The sequence below is a fragment of the Gymnogyps californianus genome, chromosome 1 (assembly GCF_018139145.2).
Source record: "Gymnogyps californianus isolate 813 chromosome 1, ASM1813914v2, whole genome shotgun sequence".
Classification (NCBI taxonomy): domain Eukaryota; kingdom Metazoa; phylum Chordata; class Aves; order Accipitriformes; family Cathartidae; genus Gymnogyps; species Gymnogyps californianus.
The window spans coordinates 130362341-130384282 of record NC_059471.1 but is presented as its reverse complement, the minus strand read 5'-3'; the positions used below and the strand labels follow the sequence as shown (position 1 = coordinate 130384282).

The 21942-nt window shown below is 37.0% G+C and overlaps 1 protein-coding gene across 2 annotated transcripts in view; it reads right to left on the bottom strand.

Annotated features, from left to right (window-relative positions):
- STXBP5L (syntaxin binding protein 5L) overlaps nucleotides 1-21942 on the bottom strand; it is a 216494-nt gene that overhangs the window by 189499 nt on the left and 5053 nt on the right. For both annotated transcript variants that reach the window (XM_050897290.1, XM_050897298.1), the window contains exon 2: nucleotides 9413-9510. In XM_050897290.1, coding sequence (XP_050753247.1) covers nucleotides 9413-9510 — 98 coding nt within the window. The remainder of the gene's footprint in view (nucleotides 1-9412; nucleotides 9511-21942) is intronic.

Below are 21942 nucleotides of genomic sequence, written 5' to 3'. Positions count from 1 at the left end.
GTGAAACTAGGTCACAGTTACGGAAAGACAGACTGAGCTGGACATGGATGAGGGAAAAGAACCTTTTCAAGGAAACCTTTCCCTCCCCCTCTCCTGAATGAGATCATAGTTTCTGCTTTGTCCATCTCCCCATTTTTCAGACCTCAGGAAAAATTATGCATTTGTGCTACACCTATACCTAAGCTTTTGGCTAAAATAGTGTGTGACTTTGTCTGTCCCATCTCATACTGAACCACCAACATGTGGTTCATGTTCCCTGCTGCAGAAGATCCTCACAGCCAGATCTCATTGGTTCCAGAAACTTCCTAAGATCTTCTACATTGGTATTCCCAATGCAGAGACAATTATTCAGAGTCATTGTAGCCTTTCGAACTCACGATGGACATTCAACGCTCCACAGCTCCCTTTTGTCTATGGCCTCCCTCCATAAACAACATATGTGCAAGAAAGGCATCTAACTTTAAAAAGTCATCAGGAGTTTAAACGGAATGAGTGCCTGTAGCTAGACAGAAAGAGGTCTCTTTTCACAACACTAAAAGACTCCCAGTGTATGTATGTATCTATGTACTTTGGGTTTGCCTTTTTGCTAGATACTGGTTTTCCTACGTTATTTGGAGAAATATCAATTCTCTCTCCCACCAAGAGTATTTGCCAGACAAAAGCAAAAGAAGAAAAGAGTCAAAATAAATAACTAAATGCATAGTATGACTACAAGTTTCTGTGTTTTAAGGATGTTTGCCAAATTTAGGTCATGGATATTTGTCTAAAAAAGATAATTAGCAGACTGGAAAGGAGGGCAAATTGATGTGCATTACTTCCTATGCATGACAACACTTCTGTTGATGACAGAAAATTTTGAACAAAAAAGGCAGGGAAAGCTCTAAAGCTCACACCAAGTAAGTAAGTAATTTGGGTTTTTATTAAACTCAATAAAATTCTTGCAACAGACATCCAGAAAGCATTTTTTTCAGATAGTGACCATAAATGCAGTCATCAGCTCCAATTAAAATGCTGCCAGATCCATCCACCTGTATGCCATTTTTATGTGCATCTCCAAATATATGAAAATCTATTTTTTCTTAGTAGATTTGTTTGCAGATGTCAGATTCCATTTTTACCTCCTGGATAAACACCAATTGAAAGTGCAAGAAGCCCAGTACATTTAACTGTAATATATTTAAGCTGCTTACTTAAAAAGCATGAAAGAGGCTTTGGGAGACCAATGGACCCAAATTTATGCATATATGAAGAGACTAATATGTATACATATATGAGTGCACACATAACCAGATGCATAGTAATCTCAGTATAGATTTAAAATTTCCCAAACTCTGGTTCTGTCAGATTTAATCATACAGGTAAATTTGATTATTTTTATATCTTTTATAATATTTTTTAATTCTTGTAGATTGACAATAAATTCATTTCTGTAATAACCTATTTAGGTATCTATGCATATAAATATACATATATGTGTGTGCTGATTCCCAGGGGGATTTTTAAAAGAACTTGTTAGGAGTACTGACTCTCAGTGAGGTTTGTGTTCCTGAATCACTCAAGTGCTCTGGAAAAATCCCAAATACATTCCACAATGAGATAAAGATGAAATGCATCAATGATTCTTCCAAGTCAAACAACAGAACTTTGGATTTGTGATCTTGTCTGTGCTTCCCCCATTCCATCTGCCCAATAAATCACATAGAGTAAACAGCATGGAACACAGTTGGCTTATATTAAGGCTAAAGATCTACTGAAACCTTGTTTAGATTAAGAGACAGCAGTTCCAGGGAGAGTAAACCAGTCACACTTTATATTTTGACGTTATGCCACCATTCTCGCAGACCAAAACCTCAAGTTATATTCTCTTCCTTTCTTTTAAAGTACATCCAACCTGATGTCAAACATTCTTTACCACAGTTCCTTTAATTACTGTAAAATTCCATGCCTCCTCAGAACTCTGCAGGCAATGATTTAATTAGTGCTATTTGTTTTCTTTGCCTGATTTTTCTTCTAGAGTGCACAAACAGGCTCAGTTTTACCCCCCAGTAATATAGTCTCTCTGTGTACATCAGCCGCTGAGGATCCATGTTGTTCAACACAGCTATCTTAGGTTTAGATTTCACCTTCCCCTTTACTTGGGATAGTAACCCTACAATCAAATATATGATTATTGGCTGTTTCATAGAAAGAACTGAGATAATCTTACAGAATCATAGAATCATTTAGGTTGGAAAAGACCTTTAAGATCATCGAGTCCAACCATTGACCTATCACTACCAAGTCCACCACTAAACCATGTCCCTAAGCACCACATCTACATGTCTTTTAAATACCTCCAGGGATGGTGACTCAACCACTTCCCTGGGCAGCCTGTTCCAATGCTTGACAACCCTTTCAGCGAAGACATTTTTCCTAATATCCAATCTAAACCTCCTCTGGCGCAACTTGAGGCTGTTTCCTCTCGTCCTATCGCTTATTACTTGGGAAAAGAGACTGACACCCACCTCGCTACAACCTCCTGTCAGGTAGTTGTAGAGAGCAATAAGGTCTCCCCTCAGCCTCCTTTTCTCCAGACCAAACAACCCCAGTTCCCTCAGCTGCTCCTCATAGGACTTGTTCTCTAGACCCTTCAGCAGCTTCATTGCTCTTCTTTGGACACGCTCCAGCACCTCAACGTCATTCATGTAGTGAGGGGCCCAAAACTGAACACAGTATTCAAGGTGCGGTCTCACCAGTGCCGAGTACAAAGGGATGATCACTTCCCTAGTACTGCTGGCCACACTATTTCTGATACAAGCCAGGATGCTATTGGTCTTCTTGGCCATCTTGAAGCTATGTTTTGTTTTTCACAAAAGGTACCTATTAAAATAAGTATTGCTGTACTGTATTTGACATTCAAAAATCACCCTTGCTATCAAAGCATTGGAAGAAACACATAAAACAGGTCAGAAAAATTATTCCAAATATGATCCTAAAGCAGAATCTCTCTTGAGCAGAGCTTGTAGAACTTTTGTGATTTGCAAGTGGCTTTACATGAACATTTTTTAAACGTAAGCAAAAGATAGGCTATCTTCCATACCATTCAAAATTGAAAGGCTATTTCTACGTTTTGCAGCAGTTTTCATAGACAACTGCATTCTGCCATAGCTGGATTTCTGGGTTGCAATTTCACATAGTAAGACAAGTCAATCTAATAACCTGCTCCTTACTGCCAAAATTTCTATTTCTCCTCTCTCTCCCTCTCTGTCCAGTCCCAACTATGCACTCCTTCCAGTTTCCTTATGCATCATTCTGACTAGCACCAGAGGTAAGCACCAGATAATTCAGTTCATGAATCTGGCAAAAAAGTAACACAGCAAAAAAGAACTAGTATTTTGCCAGGTTAGTGAATTGGATTGCTTACAGAAATATCTGATGAGCACCGGAGTCAGAGTAAGGAAAGTGTCAGGACCGTGAAGCTAAGTGAAAGGTGGGGGCAGAGCAACACTCCCACTTTCATGTGCTGGTGAGTCAGAATAATTTTGTTTGCTTAGGTATAAAATGGCTACTATATTGTCTGATAACATTGGCATACAGCAAGCTGTTATGTCTATTAGAAAGGCCTTGCATGTGTTGTGGAGGGCTTACTTTTTTGCTCAAGCAACAAACAGTGAAAATGAAGATTTGCATGCCCCATAACCTGCATCCACGACAACATGAAGCCTATAAGTCTAAAGAATGTATTAACAACAACAATAGACAACACTAAAACATGTCCAAAGACATATTACTAATTTAAGCCTATTTGAGGATGGATAAGCTTCCAGTGGTGTGGGAGCCATTCTGGACCCAGTAAGCTGTTTTCTTTGCACTGGATTTAAGACAAACTTTCTCTAATTTCTTAATAAGCAAAGATGATAATAGCTATAGAAGAGTCTCTTCCAGAATTTCTTACTGCAGCTGACCACCAAGTAATCAGTAGCTCAATACAAAAATATCTAGATGCTCTATTCTATAAGTTTGAAGTAGGTGGCTGTACTGGCTAAGCACATCTTTGATGTGAGGGAAGAAGTCCCAAGGAAAGGACTCAGTGACTCCAGAAAGTACCTATAATGAATTTTAACAAGCATTTGTGAGCTGAATAAACAACAATATAGAAACATGCATCCTGAAATCTGAGAGCAACATACTGCTTCTTCAGATCTGATACTGGAATAGTCATTGCTAACAACACTGATTTTAATCTATTTATTCAGATCGAGAATGTGACAAACCCCCAGACTTCTCTTTTTCCTCTGAAATGAGGAAGAGACTTAAGTCTGACCAAGTCCTTTAATTTCTTGCCCCCTTGTATGGTGATACAGAACCTTCTCTGATAGTAAACAGAGACTGCACACTTCGTTTTATTGTGTGTAATGTCAGAAGGTTCTCCAGACTGGGTCCAGAGAAGGAGGATATGGAGACGTTAAGAAAAGGAATTCAATTTCATAGCCCCTCTTCATCTGAATGTGTTTGCCTGAAGCAAGGATAGTCCAGGTAGAGTGGTATCAAGCAATGAGCTGAGCAATGATCAAAGGTATGGGAGCAAAGAACAGGCTTCAAATAGGAAAAAAGTCCTCAGAGGGGAAATAAAATTTGCTGTGTTTAGGGTTGTTGTGGTTTAACCCCAGCTGGCAACTAAGCACCACGCAGCCACTCACTCACTCCCCCCACCCATGGGATGGGGGAGAGAATCGGGAAAAAAAAAACCTCGTGGGTTGAGATAAAGACAGTTTAATAGGATAGAAAGGAAGGACAATAATGATAATGATAATAATAATAAAATGACAATAATAATACTAAAAGAATTAGAATATACAAAACAAGTGATGCACAATGTAATTGCTCACCACTCGCCAACAGATGCCCGGTTAGCTCCCGAGCAGCAATCCACCCCTCCCAGCCAACTCCCCTCAATTTATATAGTGGGCATGACATCATGTGGTATGGAATATTCCTTTGGCCAGCTTGGGTCAGCTGTCCTGGCTGTGTCCCCTCCCAGCTTCTTGTGCCCCTCCAGCCTTCTCGCTAGCTGGGCATGAGAAGCCGAAAAATCCTTGACTTAGTATAAACACTGTGTAGCAACAACTAAAAACATCAATGTGTTATCAACATTATTTTCCTACTAAATCCAAAACACAGCACTATACCAGCTACTAGGAAGAAAATTAACTCTATCCCAGCCGAAACCAGGACAAGGATAAAGGAAAAGAATGACCAGATGGCATAACAATTGTTTCAAGAGTACATTTTTTGCCCTTTTTTGCAGATTTTGTTAGCTTGTGTTGGTAATAGGAAGATACTCTTTAATCCATGATTTGCAGCACACTCTCATTCTGTGGGCTGGAGCACAGCTGCCCCTATGAGGATCCAGTACCCAGCAGTCATCAGTGTAGGTAAAACCTACATTGTTGTTTGAAGTTCCTTGAGAATCCCACAGAGACCGCTAGGATCAGTAGAGCATAGCAACAGCAATTCCCATTGCTATAGAAGCTATAGCAGTTGCATCTAAAGCAGCCTAAAAAGAAATCTAGGAGAAGACAAATTGACTGCCATACCAAAATGAACTTTCATTTATCTCTGTACTCTAATGGCACCTTATGAATAATATACTCTATTTCAGGCCAATTTAGCATAGTCAATTTCAGTACTGCTGCTGGATCATTTGAAATGATCACCTGAAGGTATGATGTTATAACACAGAGGTACACGCTTCATTTTCTTTGGAAACAGCTTGTCTTTTGAGACCTGTTAACTTGTGACCAATAGAAATACCAATACTTTGTGAATCTTATAGAAAGACAGGGAAGCAACAATACCATTATGTGACTTACATTGGTCACAGGAAAACTTGTTCTACATCATTACATGAATACCAAACATAAATTCTGTCTTGCTATGCCTTTGTGTTGCCCAGCACAACAGAGTCTGATCCAAACTAGGCTTTTTTGGTGCTACCAATAAATAAACAAATAAATAATTGGGTGCATTTCTCTGATGGTAGCCAAATGGTCTGTCCTTTCACTCCCTCCACAGTACTGTTTAGAAGCACCAGTCAAACACAACGTATGTGTGGAACGAATTCTCTCCTTCTGTTACCTAACACATTCATGGCAGAATGAAATTGTGCGGCTCTGTTAAAAAGTATTTTTACAGGATACTGTGGAAGACTCAGAGCCATTAAAATCTAAACTTTTTTCAGTTTGCTTAAAAAAATTCCATTATGAATTGTATTTTCAGATGCAGTACTAAATGTGTTACATCTTGACTTGAATTTTATTGCCTGATTTCAACAATTACAAATGGTTCAGCTAGGCTGGCTTAAATGACTGTTGTTCCATGTGTGGTCCCAGGCCCTGTTCCACTGATTACTGTTCAGCCTTGTGTAGAAATGCAAAATTATTAGTCCACAACTAGGCTTTTTACATAGTATGTTCTGTGAACCTTTGAGAGCCAGGTGGAGAAGCCTTAGTTAAAATGAATAAATAAGTAATTCCTTTTATGCCACCCTCTGTCTTCAAAGCACAGCTTCCATTAACTCAGTGCTCAATTAAGCAAACAAGGCTCTGTGTGCCTAAGCTGAGAAGCATTTATGTTATGAGATGACATCTCTTTAAAAAAACCAAATTCCCTGGTAATCTTGATGCTCTTGTTTGATTCAGAGACTAGAACTGGTAGAAAATTTTCTGTGAATGAGGTAGGGGCTTGCTAGCAAAACTGGAGAAGAGATATTAAAGGGAAGGGTGCTTTGAAAAACATTCTTCTCCCTTCTTCCTCTCATCCTTTACAATCCATTTCCATAGAAGATATATAGAGACTTTTATATAAGGTTAGGGATATAGCTAATTTCCCACTGCATGTTCCATTCCTGTGGCAGGGGACATGCAGGTTTAACTTAATTCTGCATGAACCTGTATTAATTCAGGCTCTGTACCTGCATTTTTCTCAAAGGAGGGACTTATAAAGGTATAGGATGCCTAGCCAGTAACAGCACTGCTCCTACAAAAGCCAGGTTGCTGAGATGGAAAGAAGAGGTGGGCTCGGGAGTCAATCTTCTGCAAGGTCTTCTTCCTACATCCATACTACCCATGAAATTTCCAGTACCTCCACTCATAACAGATATCAATGAAGTTTCCAGAGACAAAGCTCCAGCTTTCTAAGCTTGCATACCTCCCAGAAGAAGAAAGCATGACTACTAGACTTGCACTTTCCCAGAAGTGCACAAATTCAAGGGGATTCTCCTCTGTAATTGAACAGAATATATTCAATCTACTTCATATAGGTAAATATTAAGAGTAGAACTATCAAACCAAAGCTTGTCGCATAACTAGAGGTTTAGTTGAGTCTTAGGAGAAGTTCTGGATCAGACAGAAAATGAGGCTTATGAAAATGCAACCGTTCGGAACAAGAGCACTCAAAAATGGAGGAAACAAAGTTTTAGACATGTTACATGAAGCACAGACTGGTTCTCCAGAAGGAGATTTTTCTTTACTTTGTAACCTGCCTTTGGGTTCATTAGGTTTATAGTTACCTTGAGAACAATGGTAGCAAAAGAACCAGAAAAGATTAGATTGGTATTTCATACAGCATTGTCCCCTACTTTAAACCCAGAATTTATTTAGCTACAAAAAGTTTGTAAAAAACATTGGTTTATTACTTCCATATCCTGTAACTTTTAAACCTTCCTATAATATTCTTTCTTCATTTTTTCCTTACTTTACATATATTTTCACAAAACTGGAATACATTTGAACCATGACAAACTAAGAAAATTATGCAGAGAAACATTTTGAAATACATCGCATTTAAATATTCTCAGATTTTTTTTAAATCAAAGTTTTCAGATTTTCATTACATTTATATTCAATTTATTCTGTGTAGACTTCTAACTTAAAATCCTACTGTATACAAAAATACAAAAAGTGCTTGCACTGATGCACGTTTATAATTAATGAAGAGAAACAGGCACTTTTAGAGTGTTTCACCTTCTCCTCCAGGAAGAGATGAATTCTGCCCTAAAATCACTTATTTCCCTGTGTGTTGGGTTTGTGTGGCAGGGGTTTGTGTAGCGGGGGAGGTGCTACAGGGGTGGCTCCTGTGAGAAGATGCTAGAAGCTTCCACAGCTCCAAGTCAGACCCGCCTCTGGCCGAGGCCGAGCCCATCAGCGATGGTGGCAGCACCTCTGCGATAGCATATTTAAGAAAGGGAAAGGCTAGTAAAAAAACTGGCACCGGAGAGAGGAGTGGGATGTGAGAGAGACAACCATGCAGACACCGAGGTCAGTGAAGAAGAAGGAGGAGGAGCGCCGGAGCAGAGATTCCCCTGCAGCCCGTGGTGAGCCGGCAGGCTGTCCCCCGGCAGCCCATGGAGGTTAATGGCTGAGCAGAGATTCCCCTGCAGCCCGTGGAGGACCCCATGCTGGAGCAGGTGGCTGGGCCCAGAGAAGGCCATGACTCCGTGGGAAAGCCCATGCTGGAGCAGTTCGTGGAGGACTGCAGAGGGACCCCACGCTGGAGCAGGGGAAGACTGTGAGGAGTCCTCCCCCCGAGGAGGAAGGAGCGGCAGAAACACCCTGTGACGAACTGACCGCAACCCCCGTTCCCGCCCCCCTGCACCGCTGGGTGGGAGGAGGTAGAGGAATGGGGAGCAAAGCTGAGCCTGGGAAGAAAGGAGGGGTGGGGGAAATGTGTGTTTTTAAGATATGGTTCTATTTCTCATCATCCTACTCTGATTTGATTGGTAACAAAATTAAATTGTTTTATTTTTCCCCAAATCGAGTCTGTTTTGCCTGTGACCATAATTGGTGAGTGATCCCTCCCTGTCCTTGCCTTGACTCACGAGCCTTTTGTTGTATTTTCTCCTCCTCGTCCCACCGGGGGGAGGAGTGAGCAAGCGGCCACATGGTACTTTGTTGCCAGCTGGGCCTAAACCACGACATCCCACCATTCACTTGGAAGAGTCAAAACAGTATCTCATACATAGATATCTACAGTGAAGATGTCTACAGTTGGCTAGCTGCATTGCAGCAATGAATTTATTTATTGCTAGCACAACATTCACAACTTGCTCATTACCACTTTGTAGTCTACCTTTACATACTGAAAAGCGTCTACTTTTCATGCTGAAAAACAAAAATTAATTCTGCTTTATATTAAGCAATATATGCCAAAACCATATGCCAAAAACTCAATCAAAAAATTTTCTTTGGACACCTTAAGGACCTAATGGTAATTCCTCAACAGCACATCCTTTTCCAGTCCATCTAGTAAAGCAAAATGAAGTAGAACATAACAACATAAACTGTAACCTTACCTCAGTGCTTGTAGAAGATGATTCACATCACTGTATTACAAATACATAGAAATGGTGTAAATTCTGAATGAGAAAGGATACATTCGTATGGCTCCTGTTCTTGTTCCAATTGCCAGAATTTTCTGAACGGGGTCAAAAGCTAAGGCCGTGGGTAGATAAGGAAAACCATGGCGAACCGTCTGAAACAGAACAAATGAGCAAAGTGACTGAATTGTAACCACAGATAACAGCACGTATGTTTTATGTTATGTGTATAGGAAGAGAATCTATATTTTGCTATATGTTGTAGTATTTGCAATACGTTTCAAGAAAAGTATTTAAAAAGATACAGTACTTTGAATATAGAGATGAATTTCACTCATGTCAATTTCTAGATATGCTCTTTACTCAGTAATATTTTAAATGGTTTTGTTGTAACAAAGTAGATTGCAAAGTATATGCCAATATACAACTGGTATATGTTGCTTATATGGTATACTGCAAGATAACCTCAATATGCAAGGCAGCTGAACTGTAAATTGAAAAAAAGACACATAATATGCTTTTAAAACACTGTCACAAATAACCTCAGCCTCAACAGAACAGCAGAAAGAAATGGAACATGTCCAAGGGAAGAGATCCAATAAACCAATAAACTGAATTGAGTCTACGAGGTAAAAATCCTTAATATCAATTTAAAAAACAAAGATGCCAGAGAAGATGTTCTCAAAATGAGCAACTGAACCACTCACCCTTTCTTAATCTTTATTTATAATACTATGCTTTTAATTCTAATTTTTGCAGAGGTACCTTGGGGAATAAATGAACTGAGCATGACGCAACGCATCCTTGAGTTTGAAGACTGCCTCAAATAATGTTTTAAGTTATCTTAACCTGGAGGTTATGACCAATATGACCTGCCTGATTCTTATGAGGAAGAATCTGATGAGGGAGAACACTAATGTAAGAAAAAAAATTGAAAATAACTAGACTAGAATATACAAATACACATAAAAATGAACTGTAATTCATTTTGTGTGTCTGACTGCTTACCTAAAATTGGGTAACAGATATCTTTTTTTAGTATAGTAATAATGATGTTTTATAATATTTAATATAATATAGTATTGAATTCTAGGATTGACTCTTTTTAGTATATGGTTGGGATTGGAGACGAAGGACTTTGAACTGAATGAAATTTAACTTTTTAAGATATTTTTTTCTTCCTTGAAATTATCTTGTTCATGAACTGTGTCTGTTGAAGCATTCAGCAGTCCCTATGGAACAACTTCAACAAAAGGGATTCCTTAATTGCAGACCTGTTGAGTAAAAGGCAGCTGATGATTTCTACAGCTGTATCACTCCAACTCTCCCATTACAGCTGGAAACACTTGAACTGATATTCACAAGTAGTTTGGGAACAACCAAACCAAATATATGTTTTTCAGCAAATAACCACTTCCTTAAAAGAAATCTTACTCATCTCTTATCTTAATTATTGCTGATAAGGGATGTCTTTTAAAAGAATGTCTAACTATTAGTTTCTAGACTGCAAAAATCCAGAAACATATGCTACTTCAGTAAGCTGTAGAAAAGTAACTCACTTTTTATGTTAATGTAGACATTTATCAAAAAGATCTGCACAACTCTTTCTGGTTTGGTTTGCTTTGTGGGTTGTTTTTTTTTTTAACCTTCTTATCTTCTCAAGTGGTAAGATTACTCAAATATAATTTTTTTTGTTCTGACATCTAAGCTGGAACTAGACTTACATACTATAAAAATGGTTTTACCTCTCATGTCACAAAACCATCAGGAATTATGAATTGTAGTATTTTCTAGTGTGTTAAATGTTTGGTCTAACTGCATTACTAATTTTCTATTATATTTGAGATTTCTGTATTCTTGTGAATAAATGTTCTTCCTTATCTGAAAAAACATGTATTTCAAAAACGATCTTTTTTTATCATTAATTTTAGAAATCCTCTCTATAATAAAGTTTGAATTTCTAGCAATTCCAGTCACAGTAAGTTTTTCTGATGTTTAGCTATGACTGGAGCTTTCAGTACTATTTTTTAAATCTAAGAATGCAAAGATCAATATTTTTAAAGATTTATTTGCATTCTTGCCTATGTTTGTAGCATCTGCTTTGTATTTTCAGTATTTCTGCAATCTACAGCCAGACTTTTCATTTGGAAATTTTTATTGGGTCCTGTTATTGAGACAGAACTATGTTTTAGAAGCACAGTGATGTACATCTTTTCAGGATCCTAGTTCATTAAAAATTCTTGAACTCTAGGATTGACTCAAAAGTGTTATTTCTATTTTGCAGCCATTTTCCAAATTTGAGTATTTACACTAATTCCAATTGGGAAGTTCTTGTGAATGCAAAATTCTGCCATTTGTGGAATAAAAAAAAAATTGTTGAAGTCTATTGAACATCCAAGTAAATGACAATTATCAGGTAAAATATTTATATTTATTAGGACTCTAAATACAGGACAAAACCAGTTTGGAAGGAGAGCCAAGCTATACTGTACACAGTTAAGGCAGAAAAAGATGTCTTTATGATTGAGATTTTGGCACAAATTAGAGCAGCCTCAGAAGTGATTCTGAAGATCAAGTCTATTCAACAGAACAGGGACAAGCTGTAACACTTCAGACCCTCAGACTCTTCTCCTCAGCCTTGGTCCAACAACCCTTCTGTTTCCAAGGACTGTGAGAAAAATCGACATGAAGAGCTAGCACTTGAAGTAGATTTTTCAATTACACATTGATAAAGCTAGTGTGAGCCTATGTGTAAGAATGAGTAATGATTCTAGAACTGTGCCTGGGCTTCCTTACAACATTTACTAATACAGATCAAGAAGAGGGGAAGGCCACAAAATTAAATTGATCCTAGGGTGACAAAAAAAATTATGTTCCTGCTTAATCTGAGTTGCGTCTAGTAGGAACAATATAGACCAAAACTGTCCATGGTGAGCAGAAAACGCAAAACAAAGTAGATTTTTTTTCCCAAAATTAAACTATCTCAATAGCAGGCAAAAGCAGAAGAAAAGTATCCTAAACATCCGTCTGTGTTCAAAGAAATACAGGACCTACCCAGCCTGAATGCCCTATGAAAGAAGGTGCCAAAAAAAAAAAGGGGGGGGGGGGAAGGGCGGGGAGGGGAGAGAAAAAGCAGACAGCAGATGGAGCCAGGACTGCTTTTCTCCACACTATCCAGCTTTCTTTTATGTCTCCTTTTTTGGCATGCTGTCTCTAGAGGCAGCCTGTGCTCCCTAGGACATACAGTTTATGTGCAATATGTGAAATAATTTATTTGAAATAGAAGAATTACAAATGCAGCTACAATTTCAGCATAAATCTTTGTTATTCTCTTTTAAATTCTCTTTTAAATTGTTTTAAGCAAATATTTTTACGGTGAATTGCATGTATATATCATTAAAGTAATCTTTACACAACCAACTTACCTAAATGAATATAGGAAATTGATTATTTGGGCTTGCTAGTATTTGATCAATGAACATTTTAATATGCTGTACAGAACATAACAACAATCTCTTTCTGTCTAAGATACCATGATATATTTCATTAACTGAAAAAACAAAATCGCACTAGTAATAATATGCAATATCCAGTATAATTGTTCACATGGTGTATAATGCATTTTTTCAGTATAAGAGTTTTTCTTAACTTTTGTTCTATGGTAGTTTATAGTAGACTGCAAAGACACCATTTTTTCAAAGTGATTTTTTATATTCTCTAAATAGCTCCAGAAAATACAGGACTAAACTCAATTTTAAACTGTATCAATTAAGTAACAGGGTTTATAGTCAAAACCATTTCTGCTAATTTGCATAAACTTAAAATTTGTAACTTTTCTACTAATATTTTACAGGTACCCTGTTTTCTGTAACATCTGACAGCAAAACTAATTTACTTAGGTAAATAATTTTTGAGAAGATGCCTATTTGTTAAAATTGAACTATGTAGTCTAAGCCTGTGACTCAGGATGTAGAATCTACTTCCAAATTGCGACCAACACGTCACATGCAAAAATCTCATTGAAGCAAGTAATTGATTGGTTTACGTAATAGTGGATGAAGTGTTAACTGAAACCTATATAGCCTCTTACTCAGCTATGTAGGAAATTAAAAAATGTCAATGATTACAGCTTTCACCAAGGTTGTAGTGGTGAAAATGGGTGCTTATAAAGATGAGCTGCCATGCATTATACCACTATAAGACCACTACATCCCTCATTTATAGGTTTCTGTGCCTGGAATCTCTGATTGGTAAGACTGCTCCCTGCTCAGGAAAGATGGAAAGAGGACAAGATATCAGTAGGCTTCCAACCTAAGAAAACGATACAGGAGGGATGCATGTTTTATTAGTTAAATTTTCATTTTTCAAAGGAATATTTTTTGTAAAAATCCCAGCTTAGCTAAAACTTTCCAAAATTTCAAACCCAAGCCATGGCTTCCATTTAGCTCTTAAACTTACATTAAGAACCAGGGCTTCTGAGCATGTTCACAGGATATTCTAAAAACTACCTATTTTTTTTCCTTAGATAAAGATACCCATAGATAGTTGTTTTACTCTGTGTAAAGCTAGAAACAGTCATATGGAAAAAGCCATCTACAAAAGGGACTCTGGAGCTATAGACTGGGAAGGCTGGTTGCTGTCCCCGGCAAGATGATAAAATAAAGACTAACTGAGCACACGGATAGAGATCATTGCAGAAGCCAGCAGAGTTTCTACAATGGGAAATCCTGTCTGACTAGTTTTCTCTAATTCTATGAAGCTGTCAGCATGCATGTAAATAACAGGGATATGAATATATCTAAGTCTTCCAAAAGCCTTCCAATAACATTCCACAGCAATGTTATTAAAGAAACAAAAAAAAGTTTTTTTGCGGACTGAAAGCTGGTTAGATAACAGAAAACAAAGGATAGGGTTTAATGGATTTTTACCATGAAGAAAGCTCAAAAGTAGGGTACTCCATGGATGAGTGTTTGGACCAATTTTATTCATCATCTTTAATGACCTATAAAAGCTAGTGAACATTGACGTCTCCAAGTTCATAGCTGATAGTAAGCTCCTTTGGATCATAAAATCCAGTACCAATGGTGACCAACTCCTGAAAGACCTCATTAGCCTGAATAAGTGGGCAAGAAGGTGATAAATGAGCTTCAGTGTGGACAGGTATAAGATAAGGCATCTAGACAAAAAAAAAAAAAAAATCTTAACTAGGCTTACAAAGTGCTGAATTTGGAACTAGCATTTACAACTCAGGAAGGTGACGTTGTGGGCATGGTTGGCATTCCTCTGAAGTCTTCGGTTTAATGTGCAGCAGTAACCCAAAAAGCCAAGTAGCGTTGGACATCATCAGGAACAGTATAAAGAATAACACAGAGGGCATCATTTTGCTGCTATATAAAACCTCTGTTAGCCCATTACTTGAGTACTGTATGCAGCTCTAGTCTCCACATCAGAAGAGTAGTCAAATCATAGCTGATACAGGGAGGGCAACTAATGCTCAAGGTGATGGACACAAGCCTTATCAGGAAAGACTAAAAATGCTGCAGCTTCAAGTTGGAGAGGAGAAGGCTGTGGGGGGATATGACTGAGATTTACACAATCTAGAGAGTGGGTAAGCTAAATGTGGAATTGTTATTAGGCAAAACCACAGGGCCATTCAACACAAATGAAAGATTAAACAGAAAAAAAGAAAATACTTCTTTACACAACAGGTAATGACCTTCTGAAACTTGCCACCATAGGAGGTTGTGAAGGCTGACAGTATCAGCAGGTTCCAAAAGGCATTAGACAAATTCATGGACATTATTGATAAACAGATTCTAAAAGGACTGGCTAAGGATACATTCTCTGACATGTCCAACCCAGTGATGGTGGATGATGGGAGATTAGAAAGGGAATGGACTGCAGAAAGTGATCTAACTTATTACTCTCCCTAAATGACATATTCTATTGCCACTGTCAGAGACTGACTGCTGGGCGATACGGACCATTGGTTTGTCTCAGCAGGGTATTTCTTATGAGCTTATTATCTTCACCAGCAGCAGTGCATCTGAGAGAGGGAGAAAAAGGAGATCGGTATTGGTGGAGAAAAACACAGCAGAGAAAAAACATGGAAAATGTGGGTACACAAGGGAAAAAGAGAAGTGTTACTGAAACAGGGAATACAGGGGCAGGAAGAAAAGATATGCACAGGGAACAATCAGATTAGTAAAAAAGTTTAATAATATTTACATATACAGCTTTTGGCATAAAAGAATAATACTTTCAGCAATAGGCAAATTTGTTTTGTCTTTTAATTTTTAAATTACAAAACTTACTTTGTTATAAAAGGTCACTTAATAAGCTATGGTTGAATTTTGAGAAAATATGTCCCGGACATAAAGTAGACTTCAAACACAACCTAAATTTTAACAGTTTAGTTTCATAAATATTGTACACTGATAATTATATGTATATAAAAAAAATCAGAGAGATGTATTAGAGTATTTGAAATGAACTGACTTGTATATTATACATTTTTGTATTATGAACATATGAAACCTTTTTTTCCTTTGGAAGCAGCTTAATGTACTTTAAAAAACTAAAACATAAGGTTGCAAAAATTAGTATCAAGTCTATATTTTTAATATGTATTGTTTTCACTCTACTATTTTCAAAAAGTCTGTATGCAGACCATATGACTGTTTTTTGAAACATGCTAGTGCTACCACACATTACATAATTTTTCAATTTCCTCATATTGCTTGGCCCTGAAAAAGAAAGTACATCCAAAGGCATCTTCCAGACAATTAGTTTAAAAAATAACTAAAATGAAGAAGAAATCTTGCAGTCTTCACTAAAGTTCCTCTTTCCATGACAAAAATCTCTGCAGAAACTTCAGAGATGTGGTTTTCCACGGTCATTTTCAGTTCTGCAAACTGGATGTTAAAGACTATCAAATAAGGATGGTCCTATTCGCATATGATTCATATTGACACAAATAGCCAAGTTAAGTGAACCACAGGGGAAAAATAAGGCCTTCTGAATTTCAAAAAGCATTCTCCTCATGCTTGTTCTTTGAAATATACTGTAGTGTATCAAAAATACAAAATGAATATAATTCAGACAGAAGAATCCACAAATAAATAAAATGACATTGATCCTTGAACTGCATTATTTCCAGTTCACAGCACAGGTGAGGTCAGAAGGGAACACTGCAGACTGTCTAGTCCAACGCTCCCTGCTCAAAGCAGAGTGGCTGGATTTTAATCTTACTTGTTTGGTCTATTTAAATCAGTGTTGCTGTGGCCAAGCAACCACTTGACAACTACACCATCTTGCCACATCTACCACAGCACTGAGTTACAGCATAATAAGTTAATGAATTAAGTTACAGGGTAATACAGGAATATAATCATTCCAAGATAGGTATTATCCCCTTTGGAGAAATCCTAAATTCAAGAGAAGACATTGTACACAAAATGATTTAACCTCATCCCTTCCTGTTCTTTCTAAAAGAACTCTACCAAGTTAAAAAAAAAAAAACAGTATGACAAATATAGAAAAAGGGAGGAAAATGGAGAAGACAATGAAGGAATTGCATCCATTGTTCAGTAAATATGCCATAACGGACTTCCCACTCTTGCCATTTAAACTGGCAAGAAGAAATAGGGCATCAACCTATAGAAAAATGCCACGGACTTTAATAAAACTATATTTGGCCTTAGTTTTAATGTAAAATAATAAAAAAAAAATGCTAACCCTAAAACACTGATTTCAAAGCTTAATTTGGCCTACCTACTTAAGCAAGACTTCTGTCCAAATGGGGAATCATTATAGTCAAAGTAATTCAAATAGTAATTCATATTGATTTTGTTTTTGTTGCATCATTTAACCATATTACTCTAGAACTTGAAATAGTGTGGTTCAGAATATCATCTGTCTCATGGAGATCTGTTTTATGGATATTTACAAGAATTGTAAAATCATTCAACATATCTGATAGCCCTGAAAGGAAAATATTTTTGTCTTCACTATGACTGTGGATGCAGAGAATAACATAATTTTGTAACTTTAATGAGAAATAAAAAAAAAAAATCTGTTTTTGTTAAAGTTACACCAGACCAGCATAGCAATAACTCTAATTAATTTTGCATGTCTTCCCATTTTTGCATTTTCTGGAACTTTGCTACTTTAGGCTGTTTATGTCCTGTTCTGTTATGGCTGATTGTGGTTACGGTTCTGAAGTAGATGTTTTGTTTGCTGCTTTCAGAATATTTTAATTAAAAAAAAAAAATCGGCCATATTGGGGAATTAAAAAAAATTTGCAAGAAAATTCCATGCTACTACGATAGAAGAAAGTTTTGCTACTACAATAAAGTTCTTGAAGGTTTGTTTCTTTGTTTATTTGTTTTAAAAGCTATAGAAACACAGTGTTAAAACCCTACTTTGATCTAGAGATAATCTGTATTATTGGTGTATTCCTATGGAAATCTTTTATTTTGCAACATAACTTGGCATTCCTGTATACAAATGCCATTACCATTTCAAAACTAGTATTTCATTACTAGCCTTTACAACATTGTTTACTATTTATTACTAATTCATAATTAATCTTCTCCTACCTTCTTTCTGTATGCATATTGTATGCAATTTGAGGACTTTTTTCTGATGTTGAATCGAGAATTTAATCTGGAGATATTGGCCAGCATCTCATCTCACATATGGTGAAGATATATTCCAAATGAAATGGAGATATTTTGTGGCAGCTTTTTGCCCTCTAACAGCAGTGAAATCCAGCAGATCTTGCACATTACTATCCCCCGCTGCATTGACCATAATGCTACCAAGGGCATAGCTCACAGACACAAATGAAGACACTATATCCAAAGATCATAAGAATCAGATCTCTGTTTACATAACCACATGCCAGTTTTCCTGCCTTTGCCTCATTCAGTGAGCATTTAAAAATATATGTAGGGACAAACGATGAATAAACTAGGGTTCTTTGGACCCATTACAATTAACTTTTATCCACAGCTACAATGGACTGTATCTGTAATACAACTGATGCTGGACAGGTGTAACTGAAAGCACATATCCACCCTTAAGGGATACAATAGATGGAATGAGACGAACGAAGCCAAGATGAGCATTCATAATTTATTTAGTATGACTTTTTGTCATGTCCAGTGCATAATGCAGAGATTTTCTCACAGGAACCATTGCAAAGAACACACACAGAATAGCATCCATCCTTCCCATATGTTGTGTACTTTTCAAATCAAATGTGATGGAGCCCAGGAACAAAATATAAGCAGACACTTTGAGAAAATAAAAAAATGCGATAAAGACTAGATTGCCACACATGTAGACATAACTGAATACTAGCTGAATAAGGGACCTGACTTCTGAGTGTTTGACCTCACAGCATTCCTATATAGCAGATTTTTTAATGAAATATAAGCAATTATTTTTAATTGATTGAATTCAAATTCTGCAAAAAGACATGCTACCATATACACCTGTATCTGCACATACACCACTGAATTCAGTAAGGCTACTTTTGAGTACCTGCATTCATCAACTCAAAGCCTTAAATATTAAGGGTCATTTTTTTTTTTTCAGCGCTGTATACAACTTAACTTCAAAGGAACCATAAAAGTGTACCTCATCAGACTTTGACCCTAGCTACAGGCGACAGATTGCCTCTAGTGTTTTTTACTATTCATAGTCTTTGCTGGTGATCTGTTAGGAATGGACACAGCGCTGCACAAAGATAACATCTTATTACATTTGAGCATATTTACCAGCCATCTGTACCTAACAATATTGCTTTCTCTCCTCTCCACAGATGCACATTACTTACACTTCTAATCGTAGTCCTCTAACTTTCCCCTATAATGATTCTAACACACATTGTGACAAATTAATATATCCCTATAAGCTGCTTTTATAAACACTTTTTCTTAGAATAGCCAATAGACCAGTACATTCATGTAGCTTAGGTTATATTAGTTCACTTCTCTACTGCTTTCTTTTCTCTGTTTATAAAGTGAACATCCTAATACTAACTTTTCACAGTATTTTCACACAGACTTCAAAAAGGGATTTGGGCATATACCATACATCAGCGAGTATCAGATGTCTCAGAATAAGAGTCAGATATGATTAGTCCACCTCCATTGAGGAAAGCTGCATGTTTTACATAGTATGTGTATTTCTACTTGGAAAAAAAAAATCTCCCACTACTTCATATTTTTATCTATGAACCGCTAAGTAATTTCTCAGTAATTTCTTTAAAAAATGAAGTATAAGTCTTTTTCTTTCAGAAATAACTAGGAAAAAAAAGTTTCTTATACAACCGATGTTTTACCCAACAGCTCTATGATCAGAACACTCCCTGAGATATGGGCCAACCAGGCTGAATTTCCTCCATCCTCCCAGAAGAGATTCAAAATTGCTTTTCCCACTACAATAGTGAGAAAATTTCTCATTAACTAACTGGTGGCCCACAGGTGAGGGCCTGTGCATATGCAGTGTGTCCAGTTCCCACTAGCAGGGAATAACAGTTAAGAGGATAAAAATGATAGAACACAAAATAAGGGAGAGACAACAAGGGAAAACTTGGGGATGGGAATTAACTTTGTGTGAAAAGCCCTGTGTCCCAGGTGTAAGCTCAGTACAGTTCTCACAGGATGAGAGATGGCATCACCACACCAGATTGTAGGGGTCAGGGCCGTGCTATGTAAATGTGAAGACACTGCGTTCCTTAGTATGTTCCATGTTTTTTTCACCATTTTCAGGATATCCAGGGTTTTCCCAGTCCCATCATCAGCTCAGGGAAGGAAAACTGGAGTGCTGTTATGTTGGTCTGATCTCTGAACAAGTGCCTCTGAAAAAGCGACCCCTGAACAGAGAGAACATTAAGCTATCCTTAATATATATTTTCAGTGAGGAGAGACATTCTCTCTTTCTTGTGAGGAAAAAGTATGTATGTCCTGAATTTTAATTCTTTATCCGAGGACTCCACGTGATTGAAATTAATGAATCCTTGGATTGAAAAACAAAACAAAACATCAAAAAACCCTGCTTGAAATGGCACACAAAATTACAGTAAATAGTTTAACTTTTAGGTTGCCCTGTGTGGAGTCAGGAGTTGAACTCAGTGATCCTCGTGGGTCCCTTCCAACTCAGGATATTCTATGATTCTTATATTGCTAAAAATGCAAGGTCAACCATAAAAAGCAGAAAAATTAGAATATACACAAACTAAGATAATCTATGCAACATGAATTTGTTCCCCTCTTGTAGGGATTAATTAAATTACCTTTTTCTGCCATAGAACTTTTGCCTCACTCCATGCATAGTACGGTCTGGTCTGTCCTATGGACAAACCAAAAGTAAACAACTAAAGAGCTTTTGTCTGCCAAACTTGTCTATTTGGTACAAAATAGGAAGGTGCAAGGTACAATTCAGATAGAAAATTGCAGAAAGGAAATTCTATCAATGCTCTTATCACTTAGTTTTATAAATGATCAAGCTAAGGGCCATGAATTAAGCTTTTCACATATGGCTGCTAATCATGTTTCCATTTTGTGATTGACCAATTTGAGATAATGGAGGTTGATGATATTCACACATCTTAGGTACAATTCACAGGTCCAATGTGGAGCCAGAATTCCATTTGTAGTCATTTGAGACAGGAAGGAAATTCACAGCCGTTCTGACTGTCTAAGGTGAACATATAAATTGACAGTATGAATAACTAGCCTGAAGACTACTCTGTAGGTGTGCACAATACTTGCAACAGAATGTGAAAACAATGGGAGGCATAATAGGAAGACATAAGCGGTATAAAAATGTTAAATATGCTAAAAAAGTCAGATTCAAAGCAGGTCAAGCTGGAAACTCAAAACAGCAGACACTAAACAATCTAGCATTTGGGATTTTCTGTGCCTCGGTTCCTCATCTATACAGCAGGAATAATAATACCTCCATCTCACAGAAATATTATGAAGGTCAATTCATTAATGTTTATAAAGCTTTCAAAACTACAGTGGTGAGCACTTCTGTTGTGAAAGTCCATGGGGAACTTAATATTCAGGTATGCTCTGAGTTCTAAATATGCAAAGAAATACTGAAGTGCTTTCCATTGAGCAAACACTATTCATTTTACTAAATTAGACCTATAGAAGTAATACAGGATCATGTAATTAAAGATTGTATGCGCAAGCAAACTTAAATTAAGAAATTTGGAACTTTGAGTGCTTTGTTTTGTAACCTTAAAATTCTTAAAATGGTTTTGAAGCCGTACTTGCATGTGATGGCCATGAAGGGTCTGCATTAATGCATTTAGGATTAATAATATTTGATTAACAATCAAACATAGCGATGCAAAAAGATAGGTATTTGCAAAAAACAAAACAAGAGAGTCCAGTTATACTACTATAGGTAGCTTAAAATCTTCAAAGTTCTTAAAAAAGAAGCTTTTAATATGCTAGGCTCTTTACCACTGATGAGTCCTATTTCTAATTAATACAAACATTTAAAAAAGAAAAATACATTATGCTCATCACACATGTCATAAAATTACCATCATCTAATTACAG